We start from the raw sequence: 15,177 nt of genomic DNA, 5'->3' as shown, positions 1-15,177 counted from the left end.
AACCCAGAAGCTTGTCAAAACATGGAGCCTCCCCAAGACGAGAGCCATCCATTTCAATTGATGCCAGATGGGGATCAGAGCGTTGATGATGTAAAGATAGAAGCTTGGTTTTGGATGCATTAAAAGTGACCAGCCACCTCTTCCCACATTGTACCACGCGCAGAGGAGAGAGAATTACTTGTCATTTACGGCCTTTGATGTGTTGCCATAGATGGTCGTGTCATCAGCATAGATGTCAACGAATGATTTAAGTATGTGTTTTGGGAGATCATTGATGTAGATCAGGAAGAGAGTTGGGCCCAGGATGGACCCCTGGAGGACTCCAGCATTAATACTGTGGGCCTCTGATTTCTGCCCATCAACCACTACTCTTATGAACCTATCAGAGAGAAATGATTTAATGATTGAGAAAACATTTCCAGTAATACTGTAGCTGGAAATCTTGTGAAGTAGGCCTTTATGCCATACCTTATCGAAGGCCTTCGATATGTTAAGAGCAATTGCCCTGGAAAGGAAACCTTTGTCAAGAGATTCACTAATCTTATGTGATATAACCATTAGTACATCTGCGGTAGATCTTGCAGAACGGAAACCATATTGCATGTCACTAAGAAGGCTGTTTCTGTTGAGGTGGTTGACTACTTCTTTATTTAATATGGATTCCAACAACTTACTCATGACACACAGGAGACTTATTGGTCTGTACTGAGAGGGAGATGACTTTTCACCTGAATTCTTAAATACAGGGCATACTGATGAGGTTTTCCAGGGTGTTGGAAAGCACTTCTCCTTAAGGCAACGCTTAAACAGTTTTGTAAGTATGGGGGCATGTTCTGGTTGGAGCTTTTTCACCACTATAACTGGAATGCCGTCAGGGTCAGTTGCTTTACTGGAATCAAGGTTCTTGATTAGCTTGATGACTTCACGCATAGATATTTGTATGTTGCATAGCGTGTTGTCTGTTATAGGATGAAATACAGGGAGTTGATGGTCATTGTCGCATAGGGTAGAATTAGCTGCAAAGTTCTTGGTAAATAGTCTGGCCTTGTCTGATGCTGACGAGATGACCTCAGGTCCATTGATGAGAGTTGGGATAGAACGCGCGCTTCTGTTGAAGATTCTGTTCGCTATTTGCCAAAACTGGTGGGAACCAAGCCGCTGCTCAGCTACTTTAGATTTAATAGACTGAGCATATAGCTCTCTTGCATTTTTTATTACTCTTTTACAGTGGTTGCTGGCAGTCCTGAAAGCAGCTTTAGTCTCAGTACATCTATTATGTTGGTAACTATGGAAAAAGTGATTTCTGTGCGCGATGGTAGCAGCACATTCAGGGGAGAACCATGGCTGACTGTTAGGTTTTTGTTGGAATTTTTTGGCTGGTATGAATCGATCTATGCCTACAATTAACCATTCGGTCAGGTTTGATACTATAGAGGACACATCCTTTTTAAACATAGAATGCAGAGGTAGGTCAGATATGAATGTACGGAAGCTATCCCAGTCAACTATAGAGTATCGATATACAGTACGGTGGAGAGGTATGTCTGAAGACTTATTACATTTCATTTTTATCTTAACTGTGTGTGGGTAAGAATCCATCTGCTATGTTTTTTTTAAAAGAAAATCCGCGTGTTGGGATTCAAACGTTAAAACAACACACACACAAAAACAAAGAAGGTAGTAACTAAAAAGAAAACAGTATTTATATAGATTTTAATTCTAAATAACAATATGATAAAAAAATATTTTAGAATGAAGCAAAAATTGCTGTTTGTTTTAGTGTTGTTCAGAGATATAAAGGTGGATTTGCTTTATGATTTTTAAGTGAGCATATGTAGACTAGAGCTGCTATGGTGAAATGTATATGTGATTCAGACAGATAAGGTTGACATACTGTCGTTATGTTGCCATGTCATAATGTTAACATGAACTACATTTTCTTGATTGGTTTCTGAGGCAGTTGACTGCCAAAGCTGTTGTCCTGCTGTAGGTCCAAATCCCTTGTTTTATATCCTTTCTTCCTGACTTATATACGTTTGATGAATTATAATTAATCATAAAATATTATGTAGAGGGGTTCTCTTCCGCACAATCTGTTGACTTTATTCTCTTTATAATGTTAACTTTTAGTACAAACCTTATTTTCTACTTACTTTTGTTTTAGCATTGTGCGATTTTTTTATGCATGTAAAAAAGATTGATATTGCTTTATTGTAGGATTAAGAGATTACATGTTTCTAATTATGGAAAATAAAGGGCATGTATATTATTATAGAAAATACTGTATAACTATTCGTTTTAACATGTGTTTGTTGACAGTTATTAACATTTACTCTGCTACAAAACTGAACATTTACAATCTGATAATTAACTATGTACTTTACATATGTAAACTTTTATTTTTTATGTCAATTATAAATTTACTAAATTCCACTTTAAGTTGTTTGATTTGAGTTAGAATGCTATGTCTCACAAATAATATTTAATGATATTAATGTTGTTTTTTTTAAGTTGGGAAATATTTGAAATTTGTTTTAATTATGTATGTTATAATAAAAGATTGTCTTATCAAATTCGTAGTTGTTGGACTACACATACTCTGTTATCTATTTTACATTGTGTGTAAAAATGGTGTTAGTAAGTAAGACATATGCACATATAGAAATAGCGATAGATAAAAGCAAAGTTCATTATATAATGATACAATCATTATATAATGATACAATCATTATATAATGATACAATCATTATAGTTACCAGAAAAATAAAAAAATAAATAGAAGCGTATTGAAAAAGATAATAGAAAATAATATACTTTGAAATGTTTTCTACGTATTTGATTTTTTAGATGGATTTCAATTTCTAATTAAGTTCTAGTTTATTGGAAGTAATCGAATTAATAAATTAATATTTCATTTTTTATTCTTTTTAAAATCTATTTCAAAAGTGATAATTTCTCACCACTCAGTTATTATCCTTTATTTCTTATTTTGATGCATGGATTTCAAGATTTAATATGTGTAATAGCAAATGTAAATGATCAAATTAAATTATTTAAAAAATAAAAGACAGTTGCTATGATTTCTTATTCTGTTTTCAGGTACTACAGTCACAGAAATTTCCACAACAGAAGGTAATGTATCTCTATAATCATAAACTACTTTTGAAATAAGTTTATATAATTTTTTTCATGTATATTATGCATTTACTTTTAAAATTACATTTGAAATAAGTTTATATAAATTTTTCATGTATATTATTATGTTTACAATATTTAAATATGATAAATTGATAATATCGGTGCAGAAATTTCAGAAAGGGCAGAAATTGCTTGACTTTCTTATTTAAACTTGTGTATTTTGAAATAAAATCTTTTGCTATTGAAAGAAAGACAGACCGATTCTGTTTGCTAGTTGATGTATAACTATTGCATCTCTTATGCTAAATATAGAGAACAGTTAAATTGAAGTATCGTTAAATAACTCTAATGTGATATCCAATTAAATTGAAATATTACTAAAGTAATTCTAATGTGATATCCTGTACGTTAACATTTTGACACCTTTCCACATCTGAATTTGTAACTTGTTCGTTTCATAATATGAACCTATCAGAATGTACACTCATAAACCAGGGATGATAATTAAAGAGTTTATTCAGGCATTTAAATATATATCTTTAAATGCTCGTACATAATAATGTTCATGCTTAAAAAGTATCTATATTAAATCTTTTTATCATTACAATTATAAACCAATTTTATGCTAACTAAAAACCCTTTATATAAAGGAAAAGTATTGATCTGTATATGTATCTAACACTGTATATGTATCTAACACTTGAAACTGTAATATAAATGTCAATATCCTATTTTCAATCAGCGATTATTCTATTTGTTGTTTAATTTTCTTAATATTCAGAACCATGTGCTAAATTAGTGAATTTGACTATCGACGACATTTTGCATATGGCTGCAAGCGTACCAGATTATGCTGCAAACTCTATACTGCCAGGAAAAACACTAAAGATTCATAAGGATACAGTAGTCTATCTCAAATACAACTTCAAATATCCTTTCTACATATACTCTGTGAGACTTGATAAGTATAAGAACATCGCAAAATATGAAATAGTAAACTTGCAGTTGGTAAGTTTGAATTTTATTTGTTAGAATATTAACATTTGTATTCAATTATACATGTAACAAATGATTTGATTATTTTAAGCATTAAATGGCACCTAATATTTGTACAGACATTGTCACTTTTGCTGTATGATCATGCTATTGCATATGCTTGTCTTTGATCAATTCATTGTTTACAATAATTTTACCTTCTTATTACACTATGATTAAGGATTGCGTAGTGTGAAACCTTCATTATACTGGTTGCAAGAACTGGGCTACAACTTTTGTCAAAAATGTATATGAGTGAAATTTTCAAATAAAAATAATCTTGTTGTGTATTCCATCCCAAGATTATTTGTTATATTATGAACCGTTTTTCTAGAATTCAAATACACAACAACACATTTAGCATAAGCAACAGTCCGTTTTTATTCCTCGTTGTTTCTCTGTTATGGTGGAGAGAAAGAAGAGTGGAGTATATCGTTGCATCCGCTTGGTTGACAATCAAATCTCAATCTCCAATCTTTTTGTGTCACTTTTTCTGTCAACTTTTAAAAACATCAACATAACCAGATTCCTTTAATTGATACATTCCTTCTCAAACAATAATAAATTTTTTTTACATTCGTGAGAAATATTGAAACAATTTTGATTTAGCTGTCATGTTCCCCAAGTTCCATCTGCAGACTCGTGCCACATTTTTATCCATATAAATACATATATGTATATACACATATATATACTAGCATGTCAACCCGGCTTAGACCGGGCCCTTTGTGTAACATATTGGATCATATCTCTAGAACTAAAATCAAAATGTAGTATCTGTTCTTCATTTCTGTGAGAAGCAGAGCAGCGATTCTATCATTACAATGTTTAATAAAATATACCTAGCCTTGGAAATTCTGTGCTGATATTTTTCTTATAATACCAAAGGAAAGGATGACTACTTTGAGAACTGACTTTGATCATAGAAACTGAGAAACACTTTTTGTTCGAACTAGTATGTATACTATTCGATTCATATATTCGACTTAAACTTGTTTCACATTCTATTTTAAGGGAACAAATTATATATATATATATATATATATATATATATATATATATATATATATATATATATATATATATATAAATCTTTTTATTTATTCCCAGACAGTTTCAGTTCTAGTTGGGAGTTGGCTGAACTTCGTCAGGCCGTAGTGTTTGTATGTTTGATGTTATGAAAATACACCCTTTATTAATGAGCACTGTTAATTGAATTTTTCTTTCAGCATCTTACCTGATATCCACATTATAAACTTAATATGTAAAATTAAAACTTGATAAATTTTACATTATATGCTAAAACTAAAATGTGCTTAGTCAAAGAGAAGAAAATATAGAAAATGAAACTTTAGTTTAACAAACAATACCATTAACAATTTATAAATTATGAAATAGTTATTATATTGATTCATTAAATTTAACTTCAAATGTTGATTTTCATCAGCCTCAAACTTAATATTTTGTTTCAAATATTTAGACGAAGTTGGCAACTGAAACAACTTTTATGAATCCAGCAAAACCAATGCAAAATATTCAATTCAAATTCTTTACTTCGAAACTGCCTGCAAATCTGCATCTAGAAATTCAAGTTTGTGAAAAGCGTAAGTATTCTGATAATTCATTGCTTAATTCAAATTAATGTTTATTTTATTTTTTCATTATATGAAATGAAATTCAAGTAAAATATGTCTCAGTATATTTTAGAATGTAATTTTGAATTTATTTTCTGTTTTGTTCAAAAGAACAAATAAAGACAACTGTTGAACAAGAGTTATCTTACTTGGAGATATTTGGTTTTAATGCTAGAGGGCGCTGCTAGTTGTAGTGCATTAAGTAATGAGACTGTCCCTTATTTTTAGAACTTTCAAAGGTGCATGCTTTTTAAACTCGATTGAGTCTTGCTTGTTAGGTTGAATAAATTTACTTGCTAACAATGGTCAAGGAATCAAATAACTGTGTAAAAATAATTTTACATTTCTATTAATTCACATACTTATTTTGCCTCTTATACTTATGGGACTTTATAGTTTTTATTTAGAATTCGGTTTTCCTGAGTTGCTTATGTGAAGTTATATATATATATATATATATATATATATATATATATATATATATATATATATATATATATGTATATATATATATATATATATATATATAGTTGGTACTCATTTTATGTTAAATTTATATAGGAAACTGATCCCCTACTTTCTGAAAAAGTAATTTCTTCATATCATAAACCATATCAAACTCCTATTATCAAAAATTTTAGTACTGATCACTAACACTTACATATGTACACATTAAATATTCGAAACAACTACCCCTCCACAAAAAATACCCTGAAAACAAAATACAATTACATTTAATCTTGTTTATTTTTAATGCTTTCCTAGCAACGATTTTTTCCTTCTACTTTGCTTAATTATGGGTTGTCCCATTTTTATTTTAAAATATTTATAGTTTTTTATAACACCAAATAGTTCTACAACCCCCCCCCAAAAAAAATTACCATCCACTTACCCTATATTTTCTGCATGTACGCTATATACTTACTTATTCTACAAAGCGACCCCTTCCTTGTGTGTTTACATTTTATGCTTTCTGAGCGGTGATGTTTAACTTCTACGGAACGAATCTCTTAGTAAAAGACAGTTGTTTCCTTCAGAACAATGACGAATTCGGGGGTGTGGAAAATGAATATCACATTCAAATTTGATTTCAGGATATAAAGAAATCAGTAGGTGGCCAGAAAGTGGGTACTCATTTTACATTAGATTTATATAGGAAACTGATTCCCAACTTTCGGAAAAGTTATTTCTCCATATTATGAAAACTACTTATCTGCCCCAAATTTAAATGTGATATTCGTTTTTAGCACCACTGAAAACATATAAAAGTCGTCATTTTTTAAAGTTTTTTGGGAGTTGAAAAGAAACTTGACATTGACTATTTTTAGTTTTTTTTTTATAACACAAAACAGTTCTACATCTACCCCCTTCAAAAAAAAAATACTATACTCTGAACCTCATATTTGCTGCATTACTTACTTATTCTATACACGCTACCCCTCCTTTGTATGTTTGCTTTAACATAAGTTGTACTTTTTTTTTTTAATGTAAATTTTTACCTTAGACACTGCAACCACCAAATTTTTTTGTTGGTTCAGAGTATTTGCACGTGGGAATCCTGACAGCTATTATCAAGGTTACATTTCGAGCAAATTTTTTGAAAACCATACCTCCACTCACAAAATTGGGTGTTCATTCTGAAAACCATTCTAAGCATGAGGAGGTTGGGGGTTGGACAACAACAACGACAAGTCGTACTTTAATTTTTTATGCAGAGGGAGGGGGTGGCATGCTTCCACCGGGCAACGCCGGTTAACGGGTCCTGCTAGTAATAATATATTCCTGAAATGTTTGCAACTAAACGATCAAATGAGTATCAATATTCAAACTTTACACAACTCTTTATTTAAGCATAATATAAAATGTGGCTCTTTTCAAGTTTGTTCAAACTAAGATTTTTTGCCATCCTTTTATTAACAGACTGTTATCTGCTGAAAAATAAATTTTGCAATTTAAAAACCCATTAAAAATAAACCTAATACTCTAAATAATTAAATACACATATTTAGAACTAGAAATGCATTTCTTTTTATTATATATATATATATATATATATATATATATATATATATATATATATATATATATATATATTCTTCGGAATAGTTTTTATTTAACAATCAGTGGTTATGTAAACGTGAGATTGTAGGTTTACAAAATATTACTGGCGGTAATATTCTATAAGTTATCCCATCTAAACAAGAATTGCTCGATGTGCAAGATAGAGCAAATAAATTAAATTGTAATTCAATGAATTTCAAAAAACTCTCATTGAAATGAAATGAAGTGGTTGAGTTTCATATCAAAGAATTTTTATTATTCTAAGCAAGACAAAGAATGTTTTAGAAAATTAATCTCCTTAACCTATAGGGTTTCGATGTCTACCATCTCATCAGAGGAGAGAAAATATTAGCAAATAGTTATAAAGGTATGCACCCTATTTGCTAAATTCAGTGAGACATGGAAAGTCAAAGTGAAATAATACATTTATCAGAAGTCCTGTAGCAGGAGGATTTGTAGAAAAGGGATATGAATGTTTTTGTTGATCCAACTTGCTTGGTAAAATCCATATTATACGTTCTTTACATCCGTTTGGTAATAATTTCCAAGCTATATACTGGGTAATCCGCATAGCTGTGTATATATCCGAATCGGGCAAGTGCTTGTTTAAATTTGTTTTGGGTCCAGCGATAATAAATTCAAAGTCTGGTGGAAACCTTTTCATTAGAGGTTTATATTATTTTTAGTGGGGCGAAGTGTTAGGGAGAGCAGGTAGTGGTAAGTGGTAGGAGGTGGGGTGAGACATATGTGCATATTCATCCTAATATACACATGAACACACAAACGCACACATACATTCAATATACATATATACATATACATACAAATACACATACACACACACACATATATACATATACACACACATATATATAAACATATATATACATATACATACATATACACACATAAACATACATACATCTATATAAATAGATATCTCTTCAAGTAGAATCCAAGAATCATAAAGTTTGACCGGTCGCTTTATTGAGGTCAGGTCGTGTACTAGATATAGGGACTTGGTTCGGGGGGGGGTAGGAGGAGGAACAAGAAGAATATAGAGATAAGAACAAAAACCAAAATTAACTAAAAATAAAAAGGATGGGCCAAATACTTAAAAGGAATAATTCTTTTTTTCCGGATTTTTCCTAGTTTCATCTCAAACCTCATTGTCAATTTAAATCGTATTTGTTCTGTCAACTCAAGTTATATATATACTGCCCATGAGGTGCTAATTATTATTAATTTTATACATATTTCCCTTAGAAAGAGGATTGACATAACGTTTAGAATATACTAATGTTTATGCGCTAATTGTGAAATTAATTCTAATATTATTGATGGAACGTTTTATCTTTATTTTATGGTCCTTACGGTAATAGTTCAATGCTAAATACGTTAAAATAAAGGTAATAAAGTAATGATAATACCTTACTGAAAAACGTTTAAAATCAGTAATATCCATAACCTTATGCTATTTAATAATATTTAACTGGGGAAATTTTCTACAACTGCATTCCAATATACACAAAGTTACCTATAAATACATGAATAATATACATACACACCTACATATACATTCACACATACACACACACACACACACACACACACACATATATATATATATATATATATATATATATATATACCTACACATAACATATACATACACACACACGTACACATGCATGAATGCGTACAATAAATATTTTTTTACATAATCGCAACCATACAGTTAATACACACATATGCTCACTTATTCTATATATACTTACATCTAAGCCCATATATACCCACATATAACACGTGTTCCATATATACCCAGATATACCCTCATATACACAAAAAAATATATTTAGACATAAAAAATGTATACCAAAAAAATTGTATATGTATATATGTATATTGAGTGTATGTGTGTGTTTGTATATGTGTATATGTATATTGAGTGTATGTGTGTGTTTGTATATGTGTGTTCATGTGTGTATTAGGATTAATATGCACATATGTCTCACCCCACCTCCTACCACTTACCACTACCTGCTCTCCCTAACACTTCGCCCCACTAAAAATAATATAAACCTCTAATGAAAAGGTTTCCACCAGACTTTGAATTTATTATCGCTGGACCCAAAACAAATTTAAACAAGCACTTGCCCGATTCGGATATATACACAGCTATGCGGATTACCCAGTATATAGCTTGGAAATTATTACCAAACGGATGTAAAGAACGTATAATATGGATTTTACCAAGCAAGTTGGATCAACAAAAACATTCATATCCCTTTTCTACAAATCCTCCTGCTACAGGACTTCTGATAAATGTATTATTTCACTTTGACTTTCCATGTCTCACTGAATTTAGCAAATAGGGTGCATACCTTTATAACTATTTGCTAATATTTTCTCTCCTCTGATGAGATGGTAGACATCGAAACCCTATAGGTTAAGGAGATTAATTTTCTAAAACATTCTTTGTCTTGCTTAGAATAATAAAAATTCTTTGATATGAAACTCAACCACTTCATTTCATTTCAATGAGAGTTTTTTTGAAATTCATTGAATTACAATTTAATATATATATATATATATATATATATATATATATATATATATATATAAAATATATTTGTAATCATCGACATACAGTCCTGTTTCATTGTATCACAACTCATCAGTGCCGCTAGGCTAGTACCTATCCCAAGCCGAGGATCGAACCTAGAACCGTCGTGATGACAGTCGGCAGTTCTACCCCTTGACCACGGAAGCGGTGCCCGCAACTAATCTGTCCGAATGTCTATTTAAATAAACATCTGTCCGCCACTTGTATATATAAATCTATTTTTTAACAAGATTCACTTGATTTCTGTCAGTACTAAAGAAACTGAATTGAATAATAATTCTGATATATCCATAAAATACTGGTAGAAAAAAACACAATTTAGGTATAAAATAATTGCTTCTTATTGACTGTTGGAATAAATTACAAAATTTTATTACTTTTTTCTCAACTTTTTATTATATTTCTTGACTTAAAAATGACTCATCTTGATTCAATGAGATTGTAAAAAAGATGTCTCACTGTGTGTGAGCAATTCTCCAGGTGCTTGTTTTCTTCATATATCTGTCAATTATGGATTCTAATTGATTAGAAAGTTCATTATTTCGTTTAAATTTGGACGAATTCGTATGCGAGTGTAGATTATTTGAATTTGTTTAAGACACAGTTGATGACATATCACATGGTTTGCATATCAAATCACCATTTAGAATGTCTAATTTAGTCTCCTTTCACTCTGTTGATTCAACCGCCCTTTTATATTTCTTCAGCGTTGGTATCTAATGTACATATGTTTGCCTGTTATTAATGTCAAAGTAATTCCTTCATAACAACAATGTTTGTGTAAGTTATGCTTTGAAGTATTTTAGTATTTATAAAATGAATATTTCAAAATATTTTATCAAAAAATTAAAACTATTCTAAACAGAATTTCAACTATTGTCAAAGCAGATATAAAGTTTTGGATTTTAAAAGATGTAATGTGCAAGTGATACGATTCTTTAAAAGTTAATAATGATTTGTGCTTTCAAGCAAGGAAAATAAATTCAGTGTTTACATTTCCCTTCCATCAATTAATAATCATGTTATTTTTCTTAGTTGCGGTTTCAATAATATTTGTGTAGTGCAGAAAATTGTCTAATACAAATCTAATCTTTATAGGAAAAACATAAAATAGCAAAAAATATAACGTTTTAATAATTTTTTTTATTTTATTTTATTTTTTAAGTTCAATTATGAAAACTATATTACTTATATAATCTGAAATTATTACTTTCTATTTTGTTTCTTTTGTAGGTATTGTTCCACCTTGTGAGTATATCTTTTTAATATATTTGAATCTTATTTAAAATGTATTCATTTTTATGATTAATTTATTTATTTTAATGCTTAATTAATACTAGTTGCTACCAGTTTAGAATTTTTTTGACATTGAAAGTTCAAAATATTCTCTAATTTTATGATGTCAGATAATTAAATCTGTTTGTCACATTAATTCCCGGAATTTTAGCTGCATTTTTCAGTGTACATATGTTCAATAGAGTAGCATTAACTTATGCTTATTAATGAGAAAATAAATGATATTGAAAATACATTCTTATTGTGTAAAATAAACTAAATACTTTTTTTTAATCATTTGGCTAAAGATTATTTAACTGTATCTACATTATAATAAACAATTGTTATCAATTTATAATGGACAAAAACAATGTTTGAAGATTATGACTTTTTCTCTAAAAGTAAGTTTAGTAGAAACCGATTTAAGATCTTTAAGGATTTTTGATGGGAATAAAATGTTTCCTGTTACAAGTAATTTGATTCATAAATTCGCTAGCGGAGTACAACCTCTGGTTGCTGATATAAAAAACAGGCATGGAAAGGAAAGGACTGCCAGTAAAGAAGACACATTTTTTTTTAATCTCTGGTGTTGGTTTTAACTTCTTCTGAGACACTGACATGTTTTCCTGTGCTATCTCACAGAGGTATACATGTAAACTGCATTGAATGTTGTGGGTCCACAAGAAATATAGTGGTTTTTCTAAGAAGCCGAATGTTAACCTGGTTTTTGTTTTTTTCTGCAAATGTCTGGGTATTGCCTGCACAATAGATAGTTGTGCAGTACCACTTATAGATGTGAATGGCATCTCATTTTGTGTTGAAAATATTCTAGTGACATGTTAAATGCTGGAGGTGGTTATGAACATGCTATGAGTAGTTGTTGTGCTACTTAATGAATGTTCAGAAAGCTGCTGTCAGTGCTTACGTCTAGGCACATTTGTTTCAGAACTCAAGGCAAGGTCTATTCTGCTTGTGTTCGCTCCACCATCTTGCATGGCAGTGAGACATGGGCCCCAAATGCTTTTGATTTGCAATGATTTGAGCATAATGACCATGCCATGAGTAATCGAATGTGTGCCAACAAACTAGAGGAGAATATCCATTTAGCTATGCTCTATCAGAAGCTTGATATTGGTGAAATTTTGGATGTCTTTTATACTTGGCATCTCAGGTAGTTTGGTCATGTACTTCTGCATTAACTCAGTAACAGACAAGTGGGTGTGTGGAAGACCAAGGAAACTTGCATTGAGTGCAAATGAAGTAATTTGACTGCTTGCAACATGACTGGAATCAATCCTATGGATCGAATTGCATGGGGAACAGGCATGAAATGTTGCCTGGTGTTGCCTACCTTGGAGTACAGGACACTCATAGCACCTTAAATATGAAAACATGATGATCATGATGGAAAGCTTTACTTAAAACAAAGAATAATATTCTATTTTCTCTTGAAAATTTATATTATAAGAATGAAAAATTGTGATAAACATATTCTGACTTACCATCATGTTTGTAAACTTTGTATTTCTATTAGCAAATTAAAAGAATTAATTTAACTGATTGCTTTCTTATATTTTAGGCATAACTGAAAATCTAATGGAAACATCATTCGAGGACATGAAAATAGCTGTATCAAGTAATTCGGATAAAATTGATCGTTTGGAAACTGGTGGTGAAATCTTTTCATTCAAGCCTCGAGATCGAAATCCTTTCATTACTATACAATTAAATAAAATAAGAAAAATTGTTAGCGTGAAACTGACCATTACCAAAGGAATTAAATCTTTTAACTTAACAATGAACCAAGGCCCGATCAAAACATTTAGTGCTGTTGTAAGTTTAAGCATTTATTAATGTGCATTTATTTCCATAAAATTTCATGCCTCTATTTTTACAATAACTTCAAAAGTCCATATCTCTATTAATTGTTCATGTAGTAAGAATTAAGTACATAATATTATGTATTTAAACCAAAAATATTTAAATCCCATTTTAATATTACATAGAAAAATGCAAGCATGAAAAGTAATATGGTTAAGATTAAACTTAAAAAAGTAAAAGGACTAGTTGTTAAAACTGTAAAAGAAAAGATAAGATATTCTAGTAAAAATATAATAAATTTATAACTTAAAAATATTGCAGCATTAAGAATGTTTTTAAAAATTCAATTTAACATTATATAATCAATTCTTAATTAATACTGCAATATTTTAAGTTATAAATTTATTATATTTTTTATCAGAATATCTTGTCTTTTTCTTTTCCAGTTTTAACAACTAGTCCTTTTAGTTTTCTATGTTCAATCTTAACCATATTACTTTTCATGCTTGCATTTTTCTATGTAATCCTTGATTTTTCCAGGCTTTTCTTTGAAATAATATTTTCTCTCTATTTCTTTTATTACTTATTACATTTGAACACAGAAACAATGAATTACCAGTGACAGTACAGCTGTGAATTATTAGTGACAGTTTTTTTTATATCTTGTTATGTCATCATCTCTGCCGATTCCATCCAATTTGAGGTAGCATAACAGATTTGGTTGCTATGGTAACCAACATCCAATCAGAAAAACTGTCACTATGTTCCTTACAAATTCTGAGAATATTTTAACAATAATTTTATTATAACTTTTGCTTTACTGAACGAAAATTGAAAAAAATTTCTAAATATATTACAGGAAAAAGGGCTGTCCCCTTTTCCTGTAAATAAGAAGAACATTAGGTAAGTGGAAAATGAGATTAGGATAGGCCGAGACTCGAACTTGTAAGCAAGGTTCAGAATAGATTCAGAAATTGGAATGTTAGAATTTCGCTGTTATTAAATTCCATATAAAATAGTTAGATATTGTTTGTATTGTAAAAAGAATTAATTGTTCATTCTTTTATGAAAACCGAATTAAAAAGGTCAGCTAAAAAGAATGAACAATACAAATTAAAAATATATTGTAAAAAATAGGTTAGTTGAGAATTCTTTGTTTGCAGAAGTGTGTTTTGGACAAACATGTGCTTAGCCATGTGAGTTGATCACGTTTTGGAACCACACATCTGACGTCATAGCAAAAAGGGAATTCTCAATAATAGGAGCTAGGATTAGCATATCAGAGGAGTCGAGCAGTCGGGCAGTCAGGTTCGAGCAGTCAGCAGAGTCTGTCAGAAAGAGCTGACATGGTCATAGGAGGGTCCCCTCAGAGGCGAAGGGGTAGAAGCTTAACCATGTAGAACCAATGTGAATTCCTGACGTCAAATCATTCGACCGGTCAAATGAAATAAAGAACATATTCCCAAGTAACCCCCTTCCAACTAATGTATCCCCTCCTCCATCATAAATAATGATTCACCAGTCTGATGTAAAAGAACAGTATTACACATCCCTTCAATAATACATTCTCTCTCTCACTGTTA

The 15,177-nt window shown here is 30.4% G+C and overlaps 1 protein-coding gene across 1 annotated transcript in view; it reads left to right on the top strand.

Annotated features, from left to right (window-relative positions):
• LOC145291077 (uncharacterized) overlaps nucleotides 1-15,177 on the top strand; it is a 240,441-nt gene that overhangs the window by 169,594 nt on the left and 55,670 nt on the right. The window contains exons 29-33 of the mRNA XM_080136591.1: nucleotides 3,101-3,133; nucleotides 3,921-4,147; nucleotides 5,655-5,778; nucleotides 11,732-11,746; nucleotides 13,353-13,606. Of these exons, the coding sequence (XP_079992717.1) occupies nucleotides 3,101-3,133; nucleotides 3,921-4,147; nucleotides 5,655-5,778; nucleotides 11,732-11,746; nucleotides 13,353-13,606 (653 nt within the window). The remainder of the gene's footprint in view (nucleotides 1-3,100; nucleotides 3,134-3,920; nucleotides 4,148-5,654; nucleotides 5,779-11,731; nucleotides 11,747-13,352; nucleotides 13,607-15,177) is intronic.

The sequence above is a fragment of the Euprymna scolopes genome, chromosome 12 (assembly GCF_053919585.1).
Source record: "Euprymna scolopes isolate OS-2025 chromosome 12, ASM5391958v1, whole genome shotgun sequence".
Classification (NCBI taxonomy): Eukaryota; Metazoa; Mollusca; class Cephalopoda; order Sepiida; family Sepiolidae; genus Euprymna; species Euprymna scolopes.
This window is presented reverse-complemented; position numbering and strand designations above follow the sequence as displayed.